At 32.7% G+C, this 25,909-nt stretch overlaps 5 protein-coding genes across 19 annotated transcripts; 4 read left to right on the top strand and 1 right to left on the bottom strand.

Annotated features, from left to right (window-relative positions):
- Positions 1 to 1,023: 1,023 nt before the first annotated feature.
- On the top strand, positions 1,024 to 3,058 carry LOC114413567 (protein SPEAR3-like). Its single transcript, XM_028378032.1, has 5 exons — positions 1,024 to 1,373; positions 1,480 to 1,581; positions 2,271 to 2,338; positions 2,489 to 2,567; positions 2,678 to 3,058. The coding sequence occupies exons 1-5, from the start codon at positions 1,080 to 1,082 to the stop codon at positions 2,795 to 2,797; spliced, it is 663 nt and encodes a 220-aa protein (XP_028233833.1). The 5' UTR covers positions 1,024 to 1,079; the 3' UTR covers positions 2,798 to 3,058.
- Positions 3,059 to 5,967: 2,909 nt separating this feature from the next.
- Positions 5,968 to 6,712, top strand: LOC114411411 (aldehyde oxidase GLOX1-like). Its single transcript, XM_028375102.1, has 2 exons — positions 5,968 to 6,450; positions 6,539 to 6,712. Exons 1-2 carry the CDS (start codon positions 5,968 to 5,970, stop codon positions 6,710 to 6,712), a joined length of 657 nt encoding a protein of 218 aa, XP_028230903.1.
- Positions 6,713 to 8,541: 1,829 nt separating this feature from the next.
- LOC114413566 (transmembrane protein 234 homolog) lies at positions 8,542 to 11,773 on the bottom strand. Of its 2 annotated transcripts, none has more exons than XM_028378031.1 (2): positions 11,303 to 11,772; positions 8,542 to 9,069 (listed from the first exon to the last, which is right to left on the bottom strand). In XM_028378031.1, the coding sequence occupies exons 1-2, from the start codon at positions 11,652 to 11,654 to the stop codon at positions 9,050 to 9,052; spliced, it is 372 nt and encodes a 123-aa protein (XP_028233832.1). In that variant the 5' UTR covers positions 11,655 to 11,772; the 3' UTR covers positions 8,542 to 9,049. The 2 variants fall into 2 exon arrangements, with proteins under 2 accessions (XP_028233832.1, XP_028233831.1); XM_028378030.1 differs by lacking the exon at positions 8,542 to 9,069 and adding an exon at positions 9,772 to 11,120 and having other exon boundaries at positions 11,303 to 11,773.
- On the top strand, positions 9,501 to 10,941 carry LOC114413565 (probable xyloglucan endotransglucosylase/hydrolase protein 26). The gene is made up of 4 exons (XM_028378029.1): positions 9,501 to 9,681; positions 9,984 to 10,084; positions 10,206 to 10,399; positions 10,499 to 10,941. Exons 1-4 carry the CDS (start codon positions 9,516 to 9,518, stop codon positions 10,905 to 10,907), a joined length of 870 nt encoding a protein of 289 aa, XP_028233830.1. The 5' UTR covers positions 9,501 to 9,515; the 3' UTR covers positions 10,908 to 10,941.
- Positions 11,774 to 13,700: 1,927 nt separating the features above from the next.
- On the top strand, positions 13,701 to 21,128 carry LOC114413564 (casein kinase 1-like protein 3). Of its 14 annotated transcripts, none has more exons than XR_003666943.1 (19): positions 13,704 to 13,949; positions 14,045 to 14,085; positions 14,327 to 14,396; positions 14,490 to 14,638; positions 14,826 to 14,921; positions 15,033 to 15,103; positions 15,345 to 15,406; positions 15,495 to 15,558; positions 15,667 to 15,751; positions 15,844 to 15,970; positions 16,359 to 16,441; positions 16,567 to 16,624; positions 16,743 to 16,873; positions 17,015 to 17,206; positions 17,290 to 17,469; positions 17,985 to 18,067; positions 20,473 to 20,546; positions 20,674 to 20,716; positions 20,797 to 21,128. XR_003666943.1 is itself a non-coding variant. In XM_028378028.1 (15 exons), the coding sequence occupies exons 1-14, from the start codon at positions 13,874 to 13,876 to the stop codon at positions 17,192 to 17,194; spliced, it is 1,293 nt and encodes a 430-aa protein (XP_028233829.1). In that variant the 5' UTR covers positions 13,704 to 13,873; the 3' UTR covers positions 17,195 to 17,206; positions 17,290 to 17,729. The 14 variants fall into 14 exon arrangements, 1 of the variants encoding a protein (XP_028233829.1); XR_003666939.1 differs by having other exon boundaries at positions 20,667 to 20,716; XR_003666938.1 differs by having other exon boundaries at positions 17,290 to 17,448; positions 20,473 to 20,716.
- Positions 21,129 to 25,909: the final 4,781 nt, after the last annotated feature.

The raw sequence follows: 25,909 nt of genomic DNA, 5'->3' as shown, positions 1-25,909 counted from the left end.
ATTAAGTTGAATAAATTAAAAAAATCAAAATAATAATTTTACCTATTAGAAAAGAAGAAAGAAATCAAATATAAGATAATGCAGTATAAGAAAATAAGAGTTATTAATTGAGGTTATGTTTTTCAGACATTTTCAGCCTGTTTTCTAACTTATTTTATATATTATAGCTGAAATTTTTTGTTCAATCTTATTAATAATGTTTGATAAATAATTTTTCTAGTAACGTGTAGTGTTTTTTAGAACACTACTTCAATTAACATATTTTTAAAATGTTGGATTCTAGATTTTTATATTTCATATCATTTTATCTTTAAAATATTTTTAAATTTCTATTTACCTTTTTTTAACATAAGTTAGGATTTATTTTTTCTCTCTTCTACAAAATTTATATTTACCATTACACTATTTATTATATTATTTTAACATTATACTTCACAAAATTTAAATTAATTATTATATTGATCAACATAATGAAAATATTCGACATCTACTAAATTGATTTTTATTTTAAACTCGGTTGAGAATATTTTAAGTAATAATATAAGATCAATAGTAAATTTCCTAATGTGAAAAATATATAATAAGTGAAACTAAAAAATGTAATAAAAATTAATAAAAAATTATAAGAGTTTAAATTAATTAAAAACTGAAATTATAGTTACATCAAAATATAGTTTATCAATAAAATTAAATTAAAACTTATTGAATAGTATCATATAATTAGCATGTACAAATTTATATTTTGTCATTCTATTTTATTTTATTTTGTGACTCTCACACCATATGTATACAGTGTGTGCGTGCAGTCTACCTTATGGCGCGTGCAGTTTATAATTTAACATATTGAATGGGAGACAATCGCTTTCAGAAAGTCTAATTTAACATCTAGATGGGTAGAAGAATTAATAAATGATGTAATCATTATTAATATAGTAATACTAATAATGAATGAAAATAATAGAGTTGTCAGAAAAAAAAGAATATCTTGAGCCAAGAGGATAGGAGGAGGAGAGAAGATTTAGGCGTATATAACATTGAAATCCATACACAATCTCATCCAACGATGCAAAAATACACATATGCATTCTTTCTCTCACTCCATTCCATTTCCGGGATTTGCATTTGCATACATACACTTACCTCTCTGGTCTCTAGCTATAGCACAAGATATGGGTAGCAGTTATTTTGGAGAACCTAACTTTGGAAATGAAAGAGCAAGTTGTTCTTCTTCGTCAAGAAAAGGGAAGAAGAGCCACAACTCAGACAAGCCAAAGCAACCACAGAGAGGTCTTGGAGTTGCTCAATTGGAGAAAATCAGATTACATGGCTATCACCCTTCTCTGCACGCTCCTTACCCTTCTAATTTTTCCAACGTAAACCTCTCTATTCTCTTCTTTAATTTTTTCCTTTCGATAAAACAAAACAATTCTTTTTCTTGAATTCCTTAAATTCAATGGAGTTTAATTTGTCCCTCTGCAGGAAGATCCAAGAGTGCAAATAGCATATTCATCGGTGCCATCATCTTCTTTTTCTTACTCATCATCATACGCAGCTTCCTATGGATTCCAACCCAACATCATGGTTAATTTAATTTGGCTTTTTCAAATGCTAGTTAGTTTTATTCTTTTACTTAAATGACAGTATAATTTTACCAATTAATTAACTTTGATTCTTTTGTCATGGATGACATGTTCCGCACATACATATTTTTCACCTATCTGACTAATAAATAACCATCACTGATAAGTCAATCTATGCAAGTGTACAGTGTATATATAACTGCACCGCACGCGAAGCAGCAATCAAGTATGGTTATTTTTCTACACCTTGTAATTTTTTATTTGATTATATAAATCCATGTGATATACGAACTTGACAATATAATATTTAAATTCTGAACTAACCCTCCTTTATATTTCGTTGAGTTTGAATTAAAGTACACTCTACTACTACTTTATCAGGGTAGTACAACTAATGCAAGTACTAACCCTAGGCATAAAGGGCTGAATTACTCTGAGTTCTGGTAGCTAAATAATGACAAAGTCATTATTTAGCGTGACGAGAAGCGTCAAGACTGTCTTTGAAAACATCATCGATAATATTCGTGCTTACAGATTTTCACATATCTATTTGCAGATAGTACAAGTAGTTCCTTATTTCTTTCTTTCAACTCTTTTTTCATAGGATGAAGTGTGACAATATACTAATACACATGAAAAGAGAGTGATTTGGGAGAATCCTGCAATTTTGACAATTGTTTGCTTGTGCAGATGGGCCTATCCGAATATCAAAAAACAAACATCAGATATGGAGATTCTCAGCCAACTAATACAGCAAGGTACTTAATTAAGTCTTCTCCAGCCATCGATCCTTGCCATTGATAAAAAAAGAGTGTGTTTATATATAAAAGATGATTATTTTTTCTCTCTCTTGTTTTGCTGTCATGATGAATTCTTGCTGATATGTGAAATTCTTTTTCTCAAACAAGATGGGAAACTACCAGCGTCATCTTGGAGAGCCAGTATTCTGCTCCATCCAACATAGCTCGACCCTTTCTAAACCTAAATGTTAGGAGATTTTTTAAAAGTGCATGCAACTCGTTTGATATTCCATGCAGAAAATATGTAAATTGAAAATGATCTTACTATATTTGTTGCTTTTTTCCCTCCATAATTAGGACACGCATCAAGACATAGATACAAGGAAGCATAGGAACGGTTCTGTGGGCTCAAGCAGTCAGAACTCCGAATCAAGTGACACTCAAGAACTAGATTTAGAGCTTAGATTATCTCTTTGATCTGCCACTTATAAATGCAGTGATATGTTCTCATATGATTAATATTATATTGTTGCGCTTTTGTTTACAATTGAGAATTGCAAAAGCACAAAAAAATTGAACAGGCCAATATATGTGTTTTTTTTCTAAGTTTCAATTGAAGGATATGTCCTTATCACTTGTGTAATAGAAGATAGATTGACTCTTTGCATATAAATCAATGCAAAATCTTTATCCTTTTACATGAACTCTCAAAGAAATGAGAAGTTATTATTATCTACAGTCCTTAGTTTTTCCATTAGTTAGCATAGCTATTTCATTCATGAACTCAGCATGATTTGTTAATGTATTGACTGGTTGTATATAAGGTTATACATATCATCAACGCTTTGTACATTTGTACAAACAACAGGAAAGAGTGGTTTCTAATTTCATGAAAGAAACGACCTGACATAGATTTGCATGATTTTTCAACCAACATTGATTTGGGCTCGAGGTTTGCATTCAAAATAAACTAAAGATACGCTAGCTTAATTAAGCACGTTACTGACTGAAGATTGGTAGAAAACTATAACTCGTTCGTAAAGATAGATTCTTGAAGAAAGCTATGGCCGATGTTGATTGAATTGTTTTTTTTTTCTTATTTAATTAGTTTTATTTTTTTACTTTCATTTTATATCTCACTTTCACTTTTTTAGTAGATCACTTCATCATCTCACTCTTAAGGAGATCCATTTCCTTTTCTCTCCATTACTCCTATCACTAAGCTTTTGAATAAATAAATGTCACTTCCCATAAAGTTGTATCATCTCTATTTTATTTATTTTTCCAAAACCTTATCAAATGGAAAAAATGAAGGAAAAAAAGAAAAGAAGAAAATCCATTTTCGAATATTAGGTATGTTGTTTGATTCACTTTTTTGGCTGTGGATCAATTTGTCCTGTCCCATTTAAGATAAGTTGAAAGTGGGACGAGATAAATTTACTGTTTTGTAATCCCGACTAAAGACATGAAAATGAATTTAACACTTTGTTTAATATGGTAAATACTGGAAAGAACGATTCAAGGATGAAAAACAACATAAATAACTTTAAAATCATTTTAATTTTTGTTTTCCTAAATCAACATATCATAAATATATAGGTAGATTCTTTTTTTTTTTGGTAAATCACCATTAATACAAATATTTGAACTTTGCTAATACCTTCTGCTACCATTACCAAGGACATAAGATTAATGATGATTTATTTTTTTCTCCAAATGGATCGATTTTTTTAAATGTCAAGAAAATTTTGTATTAAGAGTACAAGGGGTATTCCAGTTCATATAATAATATCGTTATGGATTTTAGGCACAAATTTACTATAACAAATTATTACAAGAAGATGTGAGTGTATGTTAGAGAAAACCGGTTTGCCCAACTCGGTTTCAAATATTGAACAACTTAAGGTTGGTCAACATCGATATAATTAGTTGATTAATCCTCACTTGAGCAACTTGATCTGGCCATTTATATGTAAATATACACTTCAATTCTAGTGTTGAATAGACAAATTTTGAATCAGATTAGTCAGTCAAAATAGAAAAGAATCAAGGGAGCAGAAGTCTATTTGCCACTTTGAAACTGAAATATGTTGTTCAATGTGTTTCTGACAAATATGGAAGTTTGGTCGGTTACTTTCTTTAATGGGAAGGAACTGTCAGGTATGTTTGTTAACGTCGTTTGCAAACTGTTCATAATTACTTTAATAAGTGCAGTTTTAGGTATGGAAAAGATAGCTATAATTATTTTAGCCAAAAATCAAGCATAATAATAATATACATGTCTAAATGGTTACAAGATCTAGCTACCCCTGGGGACAATTGTCATGTCAGTACTACAAGAAGAGCAACAGTCCTCGGTGCCTGTTTATGGTGATAGAGATTAGCATCAATGCTAGCATAAAGTTTTGCTACTTTTGCAATTTGCCGTACTCTCTATATTTGTGTACGGTGTCAACAAATCAACATCCAGAGGTAGATGATGGAAAAACAGCTGTATTAGTGACAACCAGTGAAAAGGATTAACAATCCAGACAAAATAGTAATTAATAGAAATCACTCCTAGTGGATGACGCTATTATGTAGATAAAACAATGACAATCATCATGGTTAATTTGGTATCTTCCTATTGATGATAATGCTGACTCCATGATTTGATTTCATGTATAAAAACTCTTGCCCTCGGGCATGAGTTTGAATCCAAAAATTTGGTTTGGTAGACATTTTATTTTTAGAAAGATTCTCAAGTGTCTGGGACTAATTCTTTGTTTTTCTTATATATTCTTTGTTTGAATTAGTAAAAATAATATAAAAAGAAATAAAAAAAGAAGAAAATAAAATAATTAAAATTTCATATAGAACATCCCCTCCCCCTCCAAAGGAAAGGGGAAAAGGTTTTTTCTTCTTCTTAAAAATTATAAAATAGCAAAGAATATTATATTGTTAGTATTTTTTAAATTCAAACCACTTCATACAATATTAAATTTATATATTTTTTAGCTAATGTGTAATCACACCCGAACATTAGTCTACATTTAAGTTAATATAACATTATATTATAATTTTTTAGTTGTTACTTTGATATGACTTAAAAAATAACGACGTGATCTGTGTATTATGTAATGTTATATGACTTACGTCGTCATTTAGGTCTTCATATCAAATAATTCATTTAATTAAATTTTATAAAATACTATCTAATTAATTTTAAATTAATCAATTGAAATTAAATATTATCTAATAAATTTTGAATTTATCTGATAAAATAATATGATATAATTATATCTAATAAATTAATCTCGTAATTATCTTTTATTAAAATTAGAACAAATACATTTGATAAAATTTTAAAAAATGTATTTATTTTATTTTTATCTTAATTTTCTATATAGTAAACAAGTTAGAGAGAAAAATATTATGTATTTTTTTAGAAAAATTAAAAATATTTTTTATATTTTTTAGTTCATAAAAATCATTTAGATATAATGAAGATAATTAGGAAAAAAAATCTTCATATTTAAAATTTGAATAAATTAATTATTATCACACATGTACTTTTAAAGGGTGGAAAGAATATTAATGACAAAATTAAGCATCAATGTAGGTAACAACGGGAGATCCGCGGTGCTCCTGCGGAGGGGTTGCACCTGATGGTACCGGAGCGAGAAGCGTTAGATACATGGGTCCAAATTGCCAAGGTTGTGAATGGAGGGAATACGACAACATATTCGGATAGCAACCTTTTGGTCCTCCCCAATGGGCACCTCTTGCTCATTAATGGTGCAACCAAGGGTACGTCTGCATGGTGGAATGCTGATTTGCCTAACTACACGCCCGTGTTGTACAGACCCGAGGACCCTAAAGGGTTGAGGTTTAGGGTGCTTAAGGCAAGCCAAATTGCGAGAATCTACCACTCCACTTCCACGGTGCTTCCTAGTGGCAAGATTTGGGTTTTTGGAAGCAACACACACAATACATATAGGGACGTGGATAGGTTCCCAACTGAGACAAGAGTTGAAGCTTTCTCTCCTCCTTATTTGGACGCCAACTTTGACAAGTATAGGCCGCAAATTAACGAGGATGCTTCGGAGAAAGAGTTGACATATGGTGGTTTTTTTGAGACAAGTTTCTCGGTAAGATGGAACTGGGTTAACAAAGGATAACATTAAGGTGTCCATGTATTCCCCACCCTTCACCACTCATGGGTTCTCTATGGGACAGAGGCTTTTGTTTCTCAAGATTGACGAGTTAATCGTAGAAGCCCAAGAAGGGTTTTACAGGGTTAGAGTGGAGGCACCTCCATCTAATGCCATTGCTCCTCCTGGATACTACTTGCTCTTCGTCGTTCCCCGTGGCTTGCCTGCAGCCAAGGGAATCTGGGTGCATATTCAATAGAGATTTTCTAATTGTTTTGTTCAATTCTTTTTAAAATTCTTCATTCAATTTGTATGCTCAAGGGAAATTAATTAGAAAAGACTTTTGTTCTTTCCCAAGTTTCTAATTACTATATACCATTGCACGGGTAATGTTGCTTATTAATTAGTAGTATGTGTTTTGAACTAGGTTATGTTGCGTGGGCTTCAATTTTATCTGTGTCTGGAAACCCATTAATAACATGAGAAATCACATCCATCTATTAGTAGATGCATAAGTGATATCTAATTGCTTCCATTTAAATCTGAGAAAGTGCATCAATGACGTAATATCAAACACACTTTATTAATTTGTTGCACGAATGTTGAATTATCTTGGCAACATCCGGTTGGCTTTTACATTGATATATCAGATTGTCTGTGAAGGAGCATTTGCTTATTGGACCGTGTTGTGAAGGCTTCTCTTTTTTGAATGGATATGTGAGGCTTATTGAATGGTAACATGTGAATTGGAGGCCTCAGTTCAATTGAGAATATATATTTGAGATGAGAAGGCAAGCTTTTGATATTTAAAGTATGACTTATTAGCATCAAATGAACCACCTCTTCAGTAGCCCCAATAAAATATTACAACTCTCATGAGATCACAATAGCATGTCATATCACGGGGTTTCGTGGTTGGCATCAGGGTGCAAATTACCACTTTAATTTGAGCAACTTTGGTTATGTGGAGTTAAGACAAACTTAATTCTGCGGTAACCTATATAAATTGCATCACCAAGGTAACAAATTGGGGGCTCATTGGACATGTGACGTGGGGACATTTTATGTGTGGCAATTGCAAAGCTGTACGTTATTTTTTGATACATAGGTGGTGGCTGATAGAGTTCATATTTAGCATCTTTTAATTTCTGGTTGTTTTGGGTTGTTAGAGGCTGTCAAACGTTACAAGGGGCTGCCATCTTGTTTGGTTCATATATATACGTACTTTTGGGATGGTTACTTTTCGTCACACACCTTGCGCTCAAAAGACACTCTTTTAATAATTTTTTTATAGAATAATAGAAACTTTTAGCATAACAGATTCTTAGAAAAAGATGAGAAGCTCTAATTAATTGTGACTGAACTTTAGAATAAGGATTTGTATATACAAAATTATATATATATATATATATATATATATATATATATATATATATATATATATATATATATATATATATATATATATATATATATATATATATATATATATATAAGTCATCAGAACATTACGTGAAAATTAACGAAACACAGGAACTCTGCTAGTTTTCTACATAATGCCAAGTCATGCAAAGCAAAAATATTAATAACAACCAACAAAAACGAAAACAAAAACCGTACCAAAACACAGATAAAAAAAAGTATTAAAATGGAGCTTACCTAAGAAGCAAAATCAAAATAATGAACAAAAAACATAAACAAAATCGATCTTACCTATGCTTACCTAAGAAATAAAATCAAATGCACAAATCATTTTCGGATAAACCTAAATTAGAGAAGAAATGCATGAACAAGAGAGAGCCTGACTAAGTAATTAAGACACGAGAACTAGTGAGCAACAAGAGGGAGAGAATAATTTTCGAATTCCCTCTTCTTAGTTTGGAATTAAAAATTCTTCGTTTTTAGTAAATTTTATTTCTCAATAAATTCTTTAAAATTTAAATTTTCTTATAAAGCATCCCAACAATAAATTTTTACTACCAAAATATCATTTGTGTGAGTAAAATTAAACTCCATTAAACAAGATCTTAAGTTCTGATACAAATTAGTTATCAACCGATAAATATTTCATATTAACATTAGGATGACAAAAAAAAAAACAATGAATTTTATTATAAAAAGTTTTAAATGCACTCTTAAATTACATTTCCTTCTTAACTCCTTCACTCAAACGCCCCCTTGATTTCCCTAAAGCCGCTAACTCCATTCTCAGTTTTAAGAAGAGCATATAACCTGAACCTGATTTCTATCTTCCATGTTGTCGGTAACATTAAGTACCAAATTACTTGGCAATAAATAACGCGCCTCCTTTGTTCTCTTGAGCAATCTGGTGTAGTAGCTTTAAACTGATAAAGTTCTTGCGGTAGTTGTATATTAATTTCTAAATCACCTTAAGGTAACGGATAAAAATATCTTTTGTTTTGGTCGATACATACGTGTCCCAAAGGAATATCCTTACCCCCTTGGGCTCTTTTCCGTTTTCGGAGGAAAATAAATGCTACTCCCATTCTGCATTTCTAATAGTCTTGAGCACGAAATTATATTCACCCCGCGTTCCAGCTAGCTCAGGCATATAGGCTTAGATAGCAGGAACACCTCACCAACTTCCCTTGAATCCTACAATGTAGGCATCAATATACCATTGATATTTCTAATTATTTTGAATCTTGATTTATGACATCATCTTAGTGTAACATATTGTTTTGAAACAATTAAAATTATAGACACGACTGTGGTAGCTGGGAAATTCTTAAAATACAAAAACAAAACGCACCAGATTTCAAACGCTTGTACGCCATCAGGAGCCAACTTATTTATGAAACCTGACATAAATTCTGTAGGCTCCCCGTTCTAAAAATAATAATATCAAAATGACAAATCCTATGAACAGGTCCATATATATTCAGAGCAATTAAATGTATAATAATCACACAGAGTTCATCTTTAGAATGTCATATTGCTCGTTGGAACTTATATATAAAGACATCACCAACCAATGATAAATTGACCAAGTTTTCATCTTCATAGAACGGCAAACACAGAGGTTGTTCATAGGAGTTAGAATGTCAAAATTTGAAAAAATGTGGGTAGCTTTGTTAATGATTGCAGTCGTACCCAACACTATCCAAGTGGATGCCAACATTTACAAGAGCATGCACCTCACTTGGGGTGTTCAGCACGCGTCAATTCTGGGCGAAGACCTTCATCTTGTGTTGGATAAAACCTCAGGTGAAACATTTATGCTTAACATGCATGAATTTAGATTTCAATTGACTCGTAACTTTTGGCGAGAAATTTTTTGCATCCAACAGTTAGGAATAGTAGAAAAAAGTTTCATAGTTTATTGCATTTTAAATAAGTTGCAACTGAATTATAACATGAGCATCACAATAATATGTTCATATACCACTTTACACAAGATTTGTAATCAAACTAAACATTATGCAAACTGACGTTAAATAAATAATAAAAAATGCATTCATCTATTACTAGCTAGAGTGGAACAATGTGGTGTTGCCTATGGATTTCAGGATCAGCTGCTCAATCAAAGAGATCATTCTTATTTGGAAGCATTGAAATGCTAATCAAGCTGGTACCTGGTAATTCTGCCGGAACAGTTACAGCCTACTATGTAAGTTCACCGGATCTAAGAGATCTCAAAGACACCAAAACACGCACTTTTGAACAACCAAATCTATCAAACTCCCATTACTAAATGAAGTGTCCATGTTTCTCACTCAGAATCCATACAGTTATCCTCTGCAGGAAGCCAACATGACGAGATAGATTTTGAGTTCTTAGGCAACAGTACAGGACAGCCATACACTGTCCACACTAACATATACACACAAGGAAAAGGAAGCAGAGAGCAACAATTTTACCTCTGGTTTGACCCAACTGCTGATTTTCACAATTACACCATTCACTGGAATCCCACAGCAATTGTGTGAGTAGATAAATTTTACCAGAACACAAAGCTATTCATTTTTTTCTCTAAGTGTGTATGATCCATTAACTAAGTATGAGTCTATGACGAGTACGTCAGGTGGTATGTTGATAGTGTGCCAATTCGGGTTTTTCGAAACTACGAAAAAGAGGGAATTGCTTACCCAACCAAGCAAGGAATGAGGGTTTACACAACCCTATGGAATGCAGACGACTGGGCAACCAGAGGCGGCCTTGTTAAGACGGACTGGCACAGCGCACCATTCACGGCCAGATTCCACCATTTCAGAGCAAGGGCTTGCAAGTGGGGCGGAGCAAAGAGCATCAATCAATGTGCCTCCAATCTCCCAGCAAATTGGTGGACTTCCCGGAGATACAAGCAGCTGAGTCACTCCCAGATGGGGCAACTGAATTGGGTCAGGAACAACTACATGATCTATGACTACTGCACAGATACCAAAAGATTCAACGGACAAATCCCTCCGGAATGCTTTAAACCACAATTCTAGACATCTGATTTTCCATGCATTCACGCAGTCAGCAGCTCAATGTATGCGAGATCTGAACTGTGTGAATGCGTGGAAATGCAACAGCAGCTAATCGGGACAGCTGAAGTGTTTTTTTTTTTTATGTCACATTCGTTTGCTACTTGTCACGTTCTTGGTGATTCCATTCTTGTTCACTCACCTCACGATGTACTGAATAATGCTGAATTCTCTTATCTACGGAAGAATGAATAAATTATCCAATACAGGAATTTGCAAAGTGAACCCTAGGCATGTAATGGAATGGGAATCTCGGAACTAAAGGAACAGAATAATTAAGAGAGAGAAAAAAATGATTTTATAGAGATTGTACTAGGTATGAATACAGAAGCAGAGACCGAGGACGATGAGAGCTGTACCGAAGAAAGCGCGGGGTAGGTGGGTGCGTTCGCCGAGGAGGATGCCGAAGACAGCGGTGGCAGCGAAGGTGGTGGCGTTGGTGACGGGGACGGCGAGGGAGAGCGGGGCGTCGGAGAGGATGGCAAAGAAAGTGGCGGAGGCGGAGAGGTTGATGAGGAAGGGGATCGAGTATTGCCAAATGGAGAGAAGCTTGACCCAGTTCCCGACGGAGATGCGCATTTTTTGGCACAGAGTTGAGTGCGGATGTGGCTTTGCGGAGGATTTCAGAGCTTCGTCCCAGAGTAGCGCACCCCGGCGCATGATAGCGTTGGTGGCGCCCCATACTATACCCACTGCGATCATCTTCTCCATCTTTGCTCCCTCTCTCAAGCCTCCCTCACAAGTTTTTTACACGCGGAACCGTCAGTGCAGCATGATCATGGGCTGGGCTGGGTTATGCTGGGCCTCCAACCCAACCTAGAGCCATTAGCAAAACTTAAAAGAGGATTCGTGGATTCGTATTCAAAACTTCTTATTAAGATTTGCACTAATTAGAAATTCTAAGAAAAATTATTCCTAATACTATTTTTAGGGACTCCGTATTTTGTTTTATCACACTAAAACCGAGGTGAGTTCTTAACCCATGACATGGTGAACACATAATTGAAATGTCGTTTATAACTAATTAATTGAACAGTGTTTGTATGCTATGCTAAAAAAGCACCATATGATATTAGTATTTTCACAACATAAATATAATTATTTCATGTTTGATTTAAAAAATGTCACCGGATAATATAACTTTTTTTCACTATATTATTGATACGAAATATTTATTAATGATTAATCTATGTTAAAAAATTTATTCGATCACTTTAAATAGAATTTTTTTCTCTTAATCATATTTTTTTCATTCACAAAACTCGAATATAAAATTTTACTTAAAGAATATCAAATTCAATCATATAAGATAACTAATGTAAACTATAATTAAAAATATATTACAATTATTATAATGATTTTTTTTTAATCAATTCAACCTAGCTTAAAATCATAGTGGGTCCCTATATTTAACACACATAATAAAAGAAAAATGGAAATAAAATGAAAACTATGATGTGCAGGAGTGAAAATAAATTGAGTCAAACTAAGTTTTGCTAAGCTCAAGTCATGCATGTTTATTCATCAAAGACCATTTTTAAGGGCATATGTGTGACTCATGTAAAAGTTTGGCCTAACTTATAAGCATGTATAAGTTTTAGTTTGTGACAATTTAACTCAGAGATAGAAATAAAAATATGTATATTAAGCTTTATAAAAATCAAATATAATTTATTTATATGATATAAATATATGTTTAAGGTTTACTATAACATTCGTGATATCATAATTAAAATAAATTTTGCAATGAGACATTAAATAACACAACTTCATTTTTCAATAAACTTAATTATTAGTTTTAGCTTGACTTTTTATGTAGACATGATTAACATTTAAAAAGATAAATATATGTAAGATTACAATGTATTATAACATATAAATACAATACTACTAACAATGAACATTTATTTATGATTTTTTAAATAGATTAGTTTGTGACCTAAAAGATTTTTTAAATGACTAAGGATTTGACCTATTTAACTTAATAGACTTTATTAAAATCATTGGCCTCACCTAACATGAGCATGATGCAGGGTATGTTTTTGGTTTCATGTTGAAAAATTGATTTTAGATAAATTTTTACATATTTGATTTCACGTTTCAAATATTTTAAAATTAATCTTGGGTTCATGATTGATTTTGAGTTGAAATAATCTTAAATAACTTCTGCATTAGATCATACTTTTTATATGAAGTTTTACTCCTAATTTAATTTTATAATGAAAACATCCAAACATAAATCATATTATTTCAAAATCATTTTTAATCAAAATTCATTTTACAAAATTAATTTCATTCAAAATCAATTTTATCAATGTTCATCCAAATACACATGTAATAAATCTATAACCTCAATTAAGCATCCTAATCTATTTTAGTGTGTGTTTAGATGAAATTAACAAAATTAATTTTAAATGAAATTGATTTTACAAAATTAATTTAAAAATAATATAATTTATGTTTAGATGTTTTCATTATAACATCAAGTTAACAATAAAACTAAATATAAATTTATTAATCAAAACTAAAAATTATTTTAACTCAAAATCAATTATAACTTACAAGATAAAATGAAACAAATAAAAATAAATCTAAAATCAATTCTCTCGTCTTAAATCAAACAAACAATGTTAATCTTGATCCCTATGGTACTCCACCACGTCCACCTATGACATTAGTAGACTAGTAATCAGTCAACCCCGAGTTAAAAGAAAGGCAACACAGGAAACACCTAGGCAGTTCTCGTGAGCATACTAACAACAACTCGATGAAAGGACAGAAATACCCCCACCTCCTCCGCTATTCAATTTGCCTATAATACCCTTCACCTCTTTCTCTCCCTCTGGTGTGCTGTGTGGCTTTGATTTCGGTTCCGAAGGGACAACCAACGACCACCCTCTCTTCTGACTCACTTCTCGAACCTTCCAAACATGGAACGCATCGTTGGCGGCAAGTACAAGCTCGGCCGCAAGATCGGAAGTGGATCCTTCGGCGAAATCTACCTCGGTGAACCCTCTCTCTTTCTCTCTTCTGCTATTGATTTCACTGTAACCGTTAATTATAGGCTTCTCTGTTCTGATCGATTGCTCTCTTTGCTGCAGCGACGCATATTGATACCTTCGAGATCGTCGCCGTCAAGATCGTAAGGCTCCGCGTACTGCTATTTGCTAGGGGTTTTCCTAGTTGTCTCTGCTTCTGTGCTATTTTTTTTTTTTTTTTTTGCAGATTGAAGTCGAATACGTGAATTTACGTATCTGATTACCTATACATGAATTGGCATGAGTTATTTTGATTTACGCCACCTAACAATTAGGTTTTTTTTAATCCACTGAAATTGAACTTTACCGTGTTACGATACTTAATCGCTCTCTCACGTGTTGCAGGAGAATAGTAAAACAAAACATCCACAACTGCTTTACGAGGCAAAGCTATACAATATTCTTCAAGGAGGAAGTATGCATTTTGCAATTTTGAACATTTTAGGGAGGTGAAGTGCATCAGGAAGTTGGTGACTTTAATTGAGATTTTGAATTTGCATGCATGCAGGTGGCATTCCGAACATAAAATGGTCTGGCATAGACGGGGAGGATAATGTGCTTGTTATTGATTTGCTTGGGCCGAGTCTTGAGGATCTCTTTGTGTATTGTGGAAGGAAGTTTTCATTGAAGACAGTATTAATGTTGGCTGATCAAATGGTAAGTTGGCGTGTTGAGCGATCGAGCTGAACTGAACTCCCTGACCTTTCCTGTCAAACTTTCTTCATTTTTTCTGTTAGTCTTGCACTTTACTTCCGTGTTGAAATAGAAAATCTGTCTTCAATGTTGCTTTCTTAGATCTCCGGTCTGTGTACTTGATATTAAGTGTTCTTTTTCTTTTGGACAGATCACTAGAATAGAATATGTGCATTCTAAAGGATTTTTACACAGGGATATTAAACCTGATAACTTTCTCATGGGACTTGGTCGAAAGGCCAACCAGGTAACTATTTTGTTATTGCCCTTTTCCTTTATAGTATATCGAACTTTCCCTTAAAGGATTTATTGGTGTTATTTAGGTTCCATATATGTGTAATTGTTCTGTTCTTTTCAGGTTTACATAATTGATTTTGGGCTTGCAAAACGATATCGGGATTCCACTACCAATCGCCACATCCCTTACAGGTACTTCTATAGTATTCCTCAGTAGTTCAATCTTTATTTTTATTTTGATTTCAACATTTATATCTTGTAATTTCCACCTCGTCTGATTTTGAATTCTTTTCATATTACAAACTACCTCTTAATCAGTTTTCATGAATATATTCTTATATTTTTGTTTGGAAGATTCCTTTATTTTCTGTGTCTTCTTTCTTATGATTCACGGGAAATACCCTGGAATAATACTAACAATAGAAACACACAGGGAGAACAAAAACTTAACGGGTACTGCTCGATATGCAAGTTGCAATACTCATCTTGGGATTGGTAAGTTATAAGTTAGAAAAAGTTATTAACCCATTCAGCCCAAATAAATTTTATTTATTTTTCATATGCTATATTTTTTATTTTGCAGAGCAAAGTCGCCGGGATGATTTGGAATCACTAGGATATGTACTTCTGTACTTCCTAAGAGGAAGGTACGTTATTCTGCTCTACTTTTCTTCTACAAGTAAATTTTCTATAATTCAGATTATATAACGAATATTTTCAGTTTCTCACCTTCAAATGGCTATATTTGTGTTTAGCCTTCCTTGGCAAGGTCTAAAGGCGGCTACAAAGAAACAGAAGTATGATAAAATATGCCAGAAGAAATTATCAACTCCTATTGAGGTATGTGTTTGGACATATATCTGTCTTGTGAAGTCCCCCTCACTCACCAAAAAAAAATAATGATATGCTCATTTGTTTGTTATTTTCCAAAGGTACTATGCAAATCTCATCCTGTAGAGTTTGCTTCGTACTTCCATTACTGCCACTCTTTGACATTTGATCAACGACCTGATTATGGTTTCTTGAAGCGCCTATTTCGGGACCTATTTGCTCGTGATGGTGAGTATTCTTTCAATTTTGAGTAATAAGCTGTACAACTGTATCAATATGCTTTTGGAAAAGTAGCATTGGTCTTGGGCATATTGTTACAATTATAAATTTGGAGAACAATATATCTTACTAGGAAACCAAGGGGAAGGCAGTTTTTTCTTTAACTAAAAATACAAGGAATTTGTTGAAAGTTATAGGGTTTTAGGTATAGAGGGAGGAAAAAGAGATAAAAGAAAAGGACTAATTTCACTGAGATTGATATTGATTTGACATGATGTGTTACTATATAATACAAAACGTAAAGCACTAGCCTTATTTAATATTTATGATAACACTAGGTCATAATCCTAACAAAATAAGGTTACTTTTTGATTTTACCTTTCCTGATGTATGTCAGGTTATGATTTTGATTACGTTTTTGATTGGACCATTTTGAAGTACCAGCAATCTCAAAAGAATGTAATGCTCCCTCCATTATCTGTAAGTATAATTGATTTTTGGGCCATATTCTTATATAGTTTGAGGCAGAGGAAGAGGGTTACTATTTATTTGGTAACTTGAATCTTCCTGTGCTCCTGACAATATTAAATTATGTCATATCACAGCCAGTTCCAGGAGCAAGTAACAGTCGTGCAATTCCAATGGATATTGACAATCATCAAGGTTGGTCAAATCATTTTATGTGTGTCATGGTTAACTTTAGTAAGTCTAGGTTTATGGATAAATTAACATTTACTTTTCTACTTTATTAAATGCTCTATTATTATTGCCTGGTTGGCAGGTCTTAATTCATATTCAGGGCATGTTAAAGAGCGTATTAGAGCTGGTGATGCTACTGGTTCTGGTGTTAAAATTCAGTTTAAATCACCAGTGGGTAAAAATTTGAGTTATGAGAAACCACTTGACAAAAATGTAAGTCATCTTAAAATTTTTAACTTTTCTTGTTGTGGCTGTGATGCAACACAGAAGTCATGATTTTGTGATTGCACACTATCATATCTAAAATTGAACAAATCCGTGTTTAGCAAGCATTATTGAGTTATTTTTTTGCAGATTTTTGGAGAAGCAAATATTCCCTCTACTTCATTTTCTCCTGCTAGTACTTCACAAAGGAACTCCTTGAAGCAATCCTTGTCTGCTGAAGCTTCCAACCCTGGACATGCACAAGGCAGTAAAATTGGCCCTTCAAGTAGCTTGATGTCATCTCTGCAGCACATGTCTTCTGCTAAATGATTGCAAAATATGGTATTTTGCTATCTTGTTTTTCACAATGCTGTATTATTATGTAATTCTTGTCCTTGACCATTTGTATTTTGTTGTATTTCCAGCTATGAAGCTTTGAAGAAGATTCTGTGCATTGTTTCCCCTATTATTTGGTCAAGAATATTCAAGTCATTATTAATTCATGGAGACTGCAAATGTGCCAGAAAGTTGACAAATTGCATAGCTCCTATTTTGAGGCCATTTAGTGTTGCTTCTTTCCTGAGGTGACTACAAATGCTTGTGCGGTATAAAACAGACTTCCCAGGCTTGGCTCCTGTGCTGTACATAGATGTCAAATTTGGCACACAGCAATATTTTGTATTCATGTTTTCATGTAACATTAATGTGTGTAGTAGCCCTGTTACTCCGATATGTTACTTGATGATGATTATCATTGTGCCATACAATAAATGGTGACAGAGTGTTTTAAAACTTCTAAATTATTTGTCAATATTATAAATTGCAAATGTATTTTCAGTTTCTTTTATTTAGATATCTTTGATCACAGTATTTTAGTCTCTGTTTCTCATTTATTTTTACCTGGTTATATTTGTTGATACAAAAAAATGGTACATTTACACTTCCAATGCCCCCACATCACGTTAGGAAGCATCCATATATGAAATTTCTTAGAATGAGATATATAGTCTGAAAGATTTTCATATTTATCAATTGTTTTCATGTCAAGTATTTCAATTTCCTCGTGATCACATGATTTGCATTTCATGATGGTTAGTTGCACTTTCTTGTTATTTACCAGGTTATTGAAAGTGTAAGCTATACTGAAGCAAACATTATGGCTGAAAGATCACTGAAATTATGGTCTCTTATGAGTTAACAAAGGTAGTTCTTGGTGCCATATGTTTTAAACTTATATGATTATGAGGATGTTGTCCTTTGAAGAATGTCGTTACCTAATTATCAAGATTTTTGCCTCATCATTTGGAACTTCTCATTTTCTTTTAACTTTTAAGTTGTTGTTGAAAGAAGGGAGAAAAACTACAATATCTTGCCACTATCAAAATTTGTAATTTTATATAATTAACAGCTGTTAAAAGATTGGTGTAGCATAGTTGGAATAGTCAGATATAATTAACAGTAGTTGGAATAATCAGATATTTCTTGCTTCAGATAGTCTTTCATTTTTGTCAATATTTTTATGGCTTCATTTTGGTGTTTTTTTTTAAATACGACTATGATGCTCAAGAAGCTTTGCTATACTTGTAGGTAGTGCAAATTTGACACTTTCCCTGGTTGATTTATACGGTCCTTGGGATGAAGTGAACAATCTAGTTTTATTTTAGTGTAGTTCAATGTTGGGATAAACTGATGTATATATTTCATGTTCCTGTGGTAACTGGTAAATCTAATTCTGCAAGTGGGCTGCTCAATTATCTGTTCATACTTTTTTACTTTTACAGCAGGACTTCTTTTTCCAATCAATATTGTCTGAAGGATGAAATTTTGACAGACTCCATGATGCTGCTACTTCTGATAAATAATTCAGCATAACCATATACAAGGTCTGGGTGAGAACGCATTAAGTAATATTGATACTGCCAGTATCACTGAGCTGAAGAGTCAATGTGTTAGGAAATGTGCCTCAAAATGGGACAAGCCCTTTAAGGTGTATAGTCGTAGGCCCAAGACCAAGTTAATGAGCTGATGCTTTGTTATTATCATTTACTTAGTTATTCTAGAAGGGGGTAGAATGGGCATTGCTGAGTTGGTTAGAGAATAGTGGAGAGGGAGAATTCTGTTATAAGGGTGGGGATTGTAACCATTGAGGATCATCCTCGAGATCACTAGTGAAAATGGGAGTGCAGAGATATTTCTCTCACTAGGGAGGGCTATAGCTCTCTGGAAACCTCTTCTCTTCTTCCTTTTACTGTTATTTCCCTTTTTCTGCTGGCACCCTTGATACAATACGTATCACATTGTGAATTCACTAGTTATTGAAAGTAGTCATTGACTTCAACAGTAGACAAGAGAGCTACCTAGTAATGGACCTAATGGTGCTTCAATTTAAGAACTTGAATTCTCTTGCTGGCCCAAATATGTAATAATTAGATTTGAATTACTGCTACAGCTGACAAGATGAGGGATGAATTGATTTGTTTCTGCTTAGTGTTTAGTCCATGCAAAAATGTCACCTACCTGTAAAGTTTGTATAACTTTTAGTGCAGATATAGGTTTTCTGTCTAACACCTTCAGTTGTCAGGCCAAAATTATGTATTGTCTGTTTGTCTACTTCAGCTTGATGGTCCCAAGGACCTTGTATATGTGACAGGGTATTGTATGGTCCTCTAGTGTTCTGAAACTTCTAATAAATGTTTAAGTTTGATGAGCTTAGATTTTGTGATCAATTTTTTGGGAAAGAGGAAAAATTTACTCATTGAATTTCCATTGCTTTAGGATTACTAGGGCTTGGTAACTTGCTTGAAACTAGAGTTTCTTTTAATATGAATGTTGGTTGGTAAAGGTCTATTGAGGAACATATATCTCTGATTTATTTGATTCTATCCATCATTCTCTGTAGGATTATTTTTTTAATCAATGGTCATCTGAGTTTTTTCAGTCTATCTTGTTTCTTTATCTTTCCTATCTTAATAAGATTTTGATATCATAATCTTGATTTCAAATCCTTATTTTATTAATTAGGATAATTGTTAGATATGATCCTACTAATTAAGGGTCTCTGTATTTTTATTTTATCAATTAGGATAGTTGTTAGTTATGATCCTATTAATTAAGGATATCTTTGTAGGAAAGACCTGATTAGAATATTAATGAAAATATTTTTTCTGAAAGCTTGTATGTGTTAGTTTAGGAGGGGCTCTGTCAAGGAAGAGTCTATTTCTTGCTTTCACCATAGGTGGCAAGAAGGGTTATTATGTGTCTAGGCCTGTGACTCAATCCTACATGAAGGTTCATAACAATGACCTATTATCATTTTGTTTGGTGCTGGTGTAGACTAGTCTCCAAAAAATAAAAATAAAAACTCTACAAAGAGGCCACGTAACTGAAGGCAGCTAATTTTCATAGCCTGAACAAGATTTGGTTTTAATTGAACTATTTGAGTCTCATTCTTAAGTAGATGATATGTGGTTCCAATGATAAGCAAGACTACCTGTAACTTTATCAGTAAATCTGGAGGTATTTCATACACTAGCTTTTATTCTACTTCAGTCTAATTGCTGATTTTATTCCTGACTAATTTGTATTTCATGTTTTCCACTATTCTCTAGCCACAGACTAACCGTGTCAAATAGAGTACATTGATTGGGTGAATGGAAACTTTGAACTTGCAGACTCTCTGGAGGTATTTCATATGCCATCCTTTTCTCTCTACTAGATTAGATAACCCCAGCATTAAATCTTCCTAAAGATCTCCCATGTTTTGGTACAAACAACAAACAAATTATGTTGAACTATAAAAAAGATTGCAGGGATTGTGAAAGATTATTCCAAGGCATCCTCCATTTCCATGAGGTTAGTGTTTCAAACATATATAGCCAAAATAATACTGTTGTATGTGCATGAAAAATGCTGAATTATCAAATGCTTCCCAGGTGAGTGAATCGAAATTGTGCTTGAAACACAGGAAAGCCACATCCTTGAGGTGCACTTTCAGAATTTGATTAGTAGAGTGCTTTGCTGGAATGCCATCTGGATACCAGTAGCATTTATGTTGAAGAAGGGTGCCAATGTTTGCGGCCAGAGCTAAATGTTGTTCAAATGCAATTTATATTCTGAAATGCATATTGAAATGTATGGTTAAAGATCTTGGCTGTGTATGCTGAAGATACCTTTTAATTTAAGATTTCATTGTCTCAATTACAGGGTTGAGATGTGTCACAATTACAGGGGTTTATGCAAATTGGTTTTGTTAGACAATCTTTGATATGTTTTTGGCAGTTTTATGGTAACTCGCTTTTGTAGTAACCCTCATTATTTAAAATAATGCTTGAAAATTCGTTTGGGTAGGATAGCATTTAGACAGGGTGAAATACAAGGACGGATCCTGAGATGTCTTAGAGGAGGGGTGGATTTTACTTTTTATGCAATTATTTAAATATTTTAATTTCTAATAAAAAATTATTTGTTAAATTATGAGTTTCACAAAAATATGAAAATATTTATTATTAATTTTGTCTAAAGTTAAACATAGAATTCAGTACTGGGACGATTTTTTTTTATATCAGTACTAAAAGGAAATTAAGTAAACATTAACTTAACATTCTATTTTTTTTCCTTCTCACATACAAGTAGTCTTTGGGGGTTTAGGGGCTGCTTGCCCCTTTTGGATCCGTCACCATAAAACATGCACGGCTTTGACATGCATCGAGTAGCCCTTCCGTGCTAAACATAATTAAAAAAAGTATTTTTGAAATAACTTATTGTTTGGATAATTAATCATTAGATTTCAAAAAATAAATGGCGTGGATGATGAGTAATTCTCTAATAATACTTTAAGAATGGCATTCACGGTTTCATCTATGTCACAGCTTCATCAACTCATCACAAGTCTTCCCTTGAAGTCGCCTTTCTACCGATAGCAAGCTTCCATTCAGAACAAACTCCAACCACCATGAGTCGTCACACATCCTCAGCATCAACAAAAGCCAATCTTGTACAGGACTCAGTTGCTAGAACACAAGACTATCGCATTTCTCATCCTAGGCTCACCACCAATAAAAAAGATTAAAAGTAAATATAAAAGAGAGAATGTAGAAAAGAAAATGTTGGAAACGACTTCATTTTTTAAGGTTTAGCGTCATTTTTTATTCATTATATTTTATAATTTTTATTCTGCTTCGATATTTTTTCGTTTTGATTTTTTTTTTCATTTTTTCGTTAGATACATTAAAATTTGGTTAATTTTTAAAACTTAATATATCAAAGTGAAACAACTGTGAAACATAATGGGTCAAAAATGACATTAAGTATTTTAAAATAATTAACTTTACATAATGACGGCTAAAAACTGTCATTATCTTTATTTTTTAAAAAATAAACAACTAAAAAAATCATCATCTCCTCCAATCTCTTCTAGATCTGAAAAAGTAAAAAATAGAGCACCACATAAATTGAACGACATCAACACATAATTTCGTTGGAACCATAAAAAAATATTATACTCCTTACTAGAAAACCAAAATCTTTCATATAGCTATGCTATAAGAAACAAAAGCAAGGGAGTTCGACGCAAGAGTTGTCTTCGATGAAAGACAAAAACGTGATCCTAACTCGCCAATTAACCCATATATGAAAGAGGAAGTCACAATGTGACTCTTTGTGAGGTCTACGAGCAAGACTTCCATTGTTTCATTTGAAAATAATTTTGACATGCCCAACCGGTCAAATCTCGTCCACAATTAGGAGTTGTTGGTCTTCTTCTTCGCCTTCGTCAACGCACTACTGCCCATGGCGATGAGACAGTTGTTGTCATTAGGTGAGGTGACAATTTTAACCATGTAGGGAGGTTGCAACAGAGGTGGAAGCGAAGGGGGCAACAATATTTTTGGGTTGATGGTGAGAGGCAGAGCGAAAGAAGGAGAAATAAACCTTTACCATTGTGATTGAGAATAATTGGTGAATGAAATTATTATCGTTCTTGAATAATTAAACTGAATTCGATGATGATAAGAAGAAAAAGAAGAAGAAGAAGGAGAAGAAGAAGAGAGTGAAGGTTGTTGTTGTTCGTAATTTTAGATCCATCTTTTCTTCATTCATTTAGTATTTTTTATTTTTTAAATAAAAAGTCAGTGGAGATTTTTAACCGCTACTATGTTAACTTAACTATTTTAAAGTTTAAAACATTGATAGACATTGACATTTCTAACCAAAAACAAAAAATGATCAAAATGATATATTTCGAAAATATGACTAAAATGAAACTTCAAAAATATAATGTACCAAAACGAAATAATTGTAAAACATAATAAATCCAAAGTGACATTAAATCATTTTAAAATTTAATAATTAACAGAACACTAACATTTTTAATAGAAAATTGAATAAATGACCAAAATGATACATTTTAAAAACATAAAGCATAATAAAACTTTTAAAAGTTGATGTACCAAAATAAAACAACAATGACATTAAGCCTTTTTTTTTTTTTAATTTTGAGCTTGCTCTTTGAAAATGCTTTTAAACAACCAAACTTATGTTTAGCACCATTTTTAGTTGTAACTTGTAAGTGAAAAAGGGGGAAGAAACTAGGCAAACCAAAACCATAATTTTATTTCTCCATTTCGTGGTATATATCAGTATAATTTTTAAAGAACAAATTATTAATTTAGTCCATAAATAATACTCTTTCTCCTATTTAATTCATAAAATAATAAAATTTTATCAATAACCTCTCTCAAGTATTGAATATTTGTCGGTTTAGTTTTGGAGTTGGTACATTTTACAATCAAGGATAAATAATCACTTTTGTTCCTGAATATGTAATTTATTGACAAATGTGTTTCGAAAAGATAAAAATACAAAATTTAGTCCCAAAAAATGTAAAAAAAGTGTAACAAATATATCTGTCTGTTAACTTTCGTGTGTCACCGTTAATAAAATAGTCTACACGACGCGGAGAAACGAATTTGTCACTGAAATGATTGTTAACGTGGTCATGCTGACTAGATTGGATGAAAATGTCAATAAGATATCATTTTTCAACGTAAATGTCAATAATTTTTTGTTGGACGAAAATGTCAAAAAAAATTATTAGAGGAAAATGTCAGTAATTGTTTTTTTATCTAAATGTCAGTACTTTTCGTTAGACTAAAATGTCAATAAGTAATCATTATTGGACGAAAATGTCAATAATTTTGTATTAGACCTAAATATTAGTTTGTTTCTATTGGAATAATTTGTTAGACCTGAAATTTCGTTTATATTTTAGGATAAATTTTTACCATTTTGTATCGTTAAAAGCATAACATTACAATAATCACTTACTTAAAAAAATGTAGTGACAAACATAATTTAAAACAAACATAATAATAACGACAATATTGATTATCAACCATAATTTGTCTGTCACAATAAAAATTATCCAAAATAAACTTTGCACCAATTTAACAAAATAAATATTACCAAGGGATGCATTTGTCAAGAATTATATATTCAGGGACAAAAATAATTATTTATCTTTTCTTGAAAGTAGGAAGACGAAAAGTCAAAAAAATATCAATTGACAAATATGTCCATATGTTGGAAACTAAATTTTGTATTTTTGATCTTGTAGGGACACATTTATCAACCAATTACACATTTAAGGACAAAAATGACTATTTACCTTATAATCAAGGACTATTTTGATGAATTTTTTAATATTTGAAGGACTACTTATTATGATTTCTAATAATACTTGAGATTGCTTATATAATTTTCTTACATTTAAGGACCATTTAGCTGAGAGATAACTAATAGTTTACGACAAAGGACGAAGGATTTTAAGTTAGCCAAAGAGGGAAGAAACGAATTAAACAAAGTAAAAACGATCCGAAGAGAGATTCTCGAACTAATATTTCGTAGAAGGAACCTGGAAAATACACAAGTCGAATATATCATATCAACAAGAAAAAGAAAAAAAAAAGCATTAAGCCCATGATGGGAGAAGAACTGGAATTCTTTGCCTCATTTAAGTAGTAGTAGTATAGTGGTAGTGGTTCAAGTGTTTGAGAATTCTCACTACTTCCGTCAGCACAATTGCTGGCTCCGTAGTGTCCACTCCAACCAGTGCAGCCAATTGCTCAATTTTCTTCTGTGCTTTTCCATCATTCAGCAACTCATCCAAGCTCATGACTTCTTCATCAGTTGAATCACCACCTTCCTCACTACAAGAGTCTGATTCTGACATCTCAATAGAATGTTCCTTAGGAATAGAAGGGACATCAAATGAGGCCTCAGCTGGTAAAAAGGTATTAGAATTATTCTTTAGCACATTGCACTCCAAGTTGTTGGAATGGATCATGGTGAAGGAGAGGTAGGGAGAAGTGTATTGCCCTTGTTGATCATAAGAAAAGGTGTGCAGCACCTTTGAGTTTTTTCTGCTTTCCATTGGTGATGTGCTTAATTAGTGAAAGAGAAAACACAAAGTTGATGTGTTGATATAGGAAGAATTAGTGCACTCGTCTTGAAGTGCCATAATGATGAGCGTTATCAAGTCAGGTCAAATGAAGAAAACGTAGAAAGTAAAAGTAATAAGGCAATTATGACCATAATTCACTTGGACCCTGGTTATAGAAATTTGAGCAAAGCCTCATCCTTTCTTTTTTTGTTTTATTATTCCTTTTTTGACACTGCTCTTCTATATTTGACTTTTGTGGTTTTGCAAATATATTATTCTCAAATGTTTGTTTTATCTACTTTTTCAATTGCAGAATTAAAATAGTAAGAAATCAATTTTTTTTTTTCAAAAAAGAATGAAATTGCAAAATTAAAATATATATATATTAAAAGTTCAAGTGAGCCTTATTATTTATGAGGGTTCAATTGAAAATCCATAGACAACCCATAAGCCATGATCTTCCTTCTCTGCGACGCACGTGCACGTTCAGGCGAGTTCGTCCAGGCATGCATATGTGCGCGCACAGAGAGACACAATGAATGTCATGCAACGATTCAGAGACCCGGGTCGAGTGTATATACAAATATGGCATTATTCATTTTTGAAAA

Source organism: Glycine soja, chromosome 5, assembly GCF_004193775.1.
Source record: "Glycine soja cultivar W05 chromosome 5, ASM419377v2, whole genome shotgun sequence".
In the NCBI taxonomy this organism is placed as follows: Eukaryota; Viridiplantae; Streptophyta; class Magnoliopsida; order Fabales; family Fabaceae; genus Glycine; species Glycine soja.
Note: the sequence above shows the minus strand (reverse complement) of the source record. Positions and strands in the feature narration are given on the sequence as shown.

Excerpts from the sequence above, each read along its gene's own strand:
- LOC114413567 (XM_028378032.1), top strand. The coding sequence starts at position 1,080 with ATGCATTCTTTCTCTCACTCCATTCCATTTCCGGGATTTGCATTTGCA. Across the intron at positions 1,374-1,479 it reads ACCCTTCTAATTTTTCCAAC|GAAGATCCAAGAGTGCAAAT; the intron begins GTAAACCTCTCT and ends GTCCCTCTGCAG. Across the intron at positions 2,339-2,488 it reads CAGCCAACTAATACAGCAAG|ATGGGAAACTACCAGCGTCA; the intron begins GTACTTAATTAA and ends TTCTCAAACAAG.
- LOC114411411 (XM_028375102.1), top strand. The coding sequence starts at position 5,968 with ATGGTACCGGAGCGAGAAGCGTTAGATACATGGGTCCAAATTGCCAAG. Across the intron at positions 6,451-6,538 it reads TTTTTGAGACAAGTTTCTCG|AGGCTTTTGTTTCTCAAGAT; the intron begins GTAAGATGGAAC and ends TCTATGGGACAG.
- LOC114413565 (XM_028378029.1), top strand. The coding sequence starts at position 9,516 with ATGTCAAAATTTGAAAAAATGTGGGTAGCTTTGTTAATGATTGCAGTC. Across the intron at positions 9,682-9,983 it reads TGTGTTGGATAAAACCTCAG|GATCAGCTGCTCAATCAAAG; the intron begins GTGAAACATTTA and ends TATGGATTTCAG. Across the intron at positions 10,400-10,498 it reads TGGAATCCCACAGCAATTGT|GTGGTATGTTGATAGTGTGC; the intron begins GTGAGTAGATAA and ends CGAGTACGTCAG.
- LOC114413566 (XM_028378030.1), bottom strand. The coding sequence starts at position 11,654 with ATGGAGAAGATGATCGCAGTGGGTATAGTATGGGGCGCCACCAACGCT. Across the intron at positions 11,121-11,302 it reads CCTACCCCGCGCTTTCTTCG|ATAAGAGAATTCAGCATTAT; the intron begins GTACAGCTCTCA and ends ATTCTTCCGTAG.
- LOC114413564 (XM_028378028.1), top strand. The coding sequence starts at position 13,874 with ATGGAACGCATCGTTGGCGGCAAGTACAAGCTCGGCCGCAAGATCGGA. Across the intron at positions 15,559-15,666 it reads CTGTACTTCCTAAGAGGAAG|CCTTCCTTGGCAAGGTCTAA; the intron begins GTACGTTATTCT and ends ATTTGTGTTTAG. Across the intron at positions 16,442-16,566 it reads TAATGCTCCCTCCATTATCT|CCAGTTCCAGGAGCAAGTAA; the intron begins GTAAGTATAATT and ends GTCATATCACAG.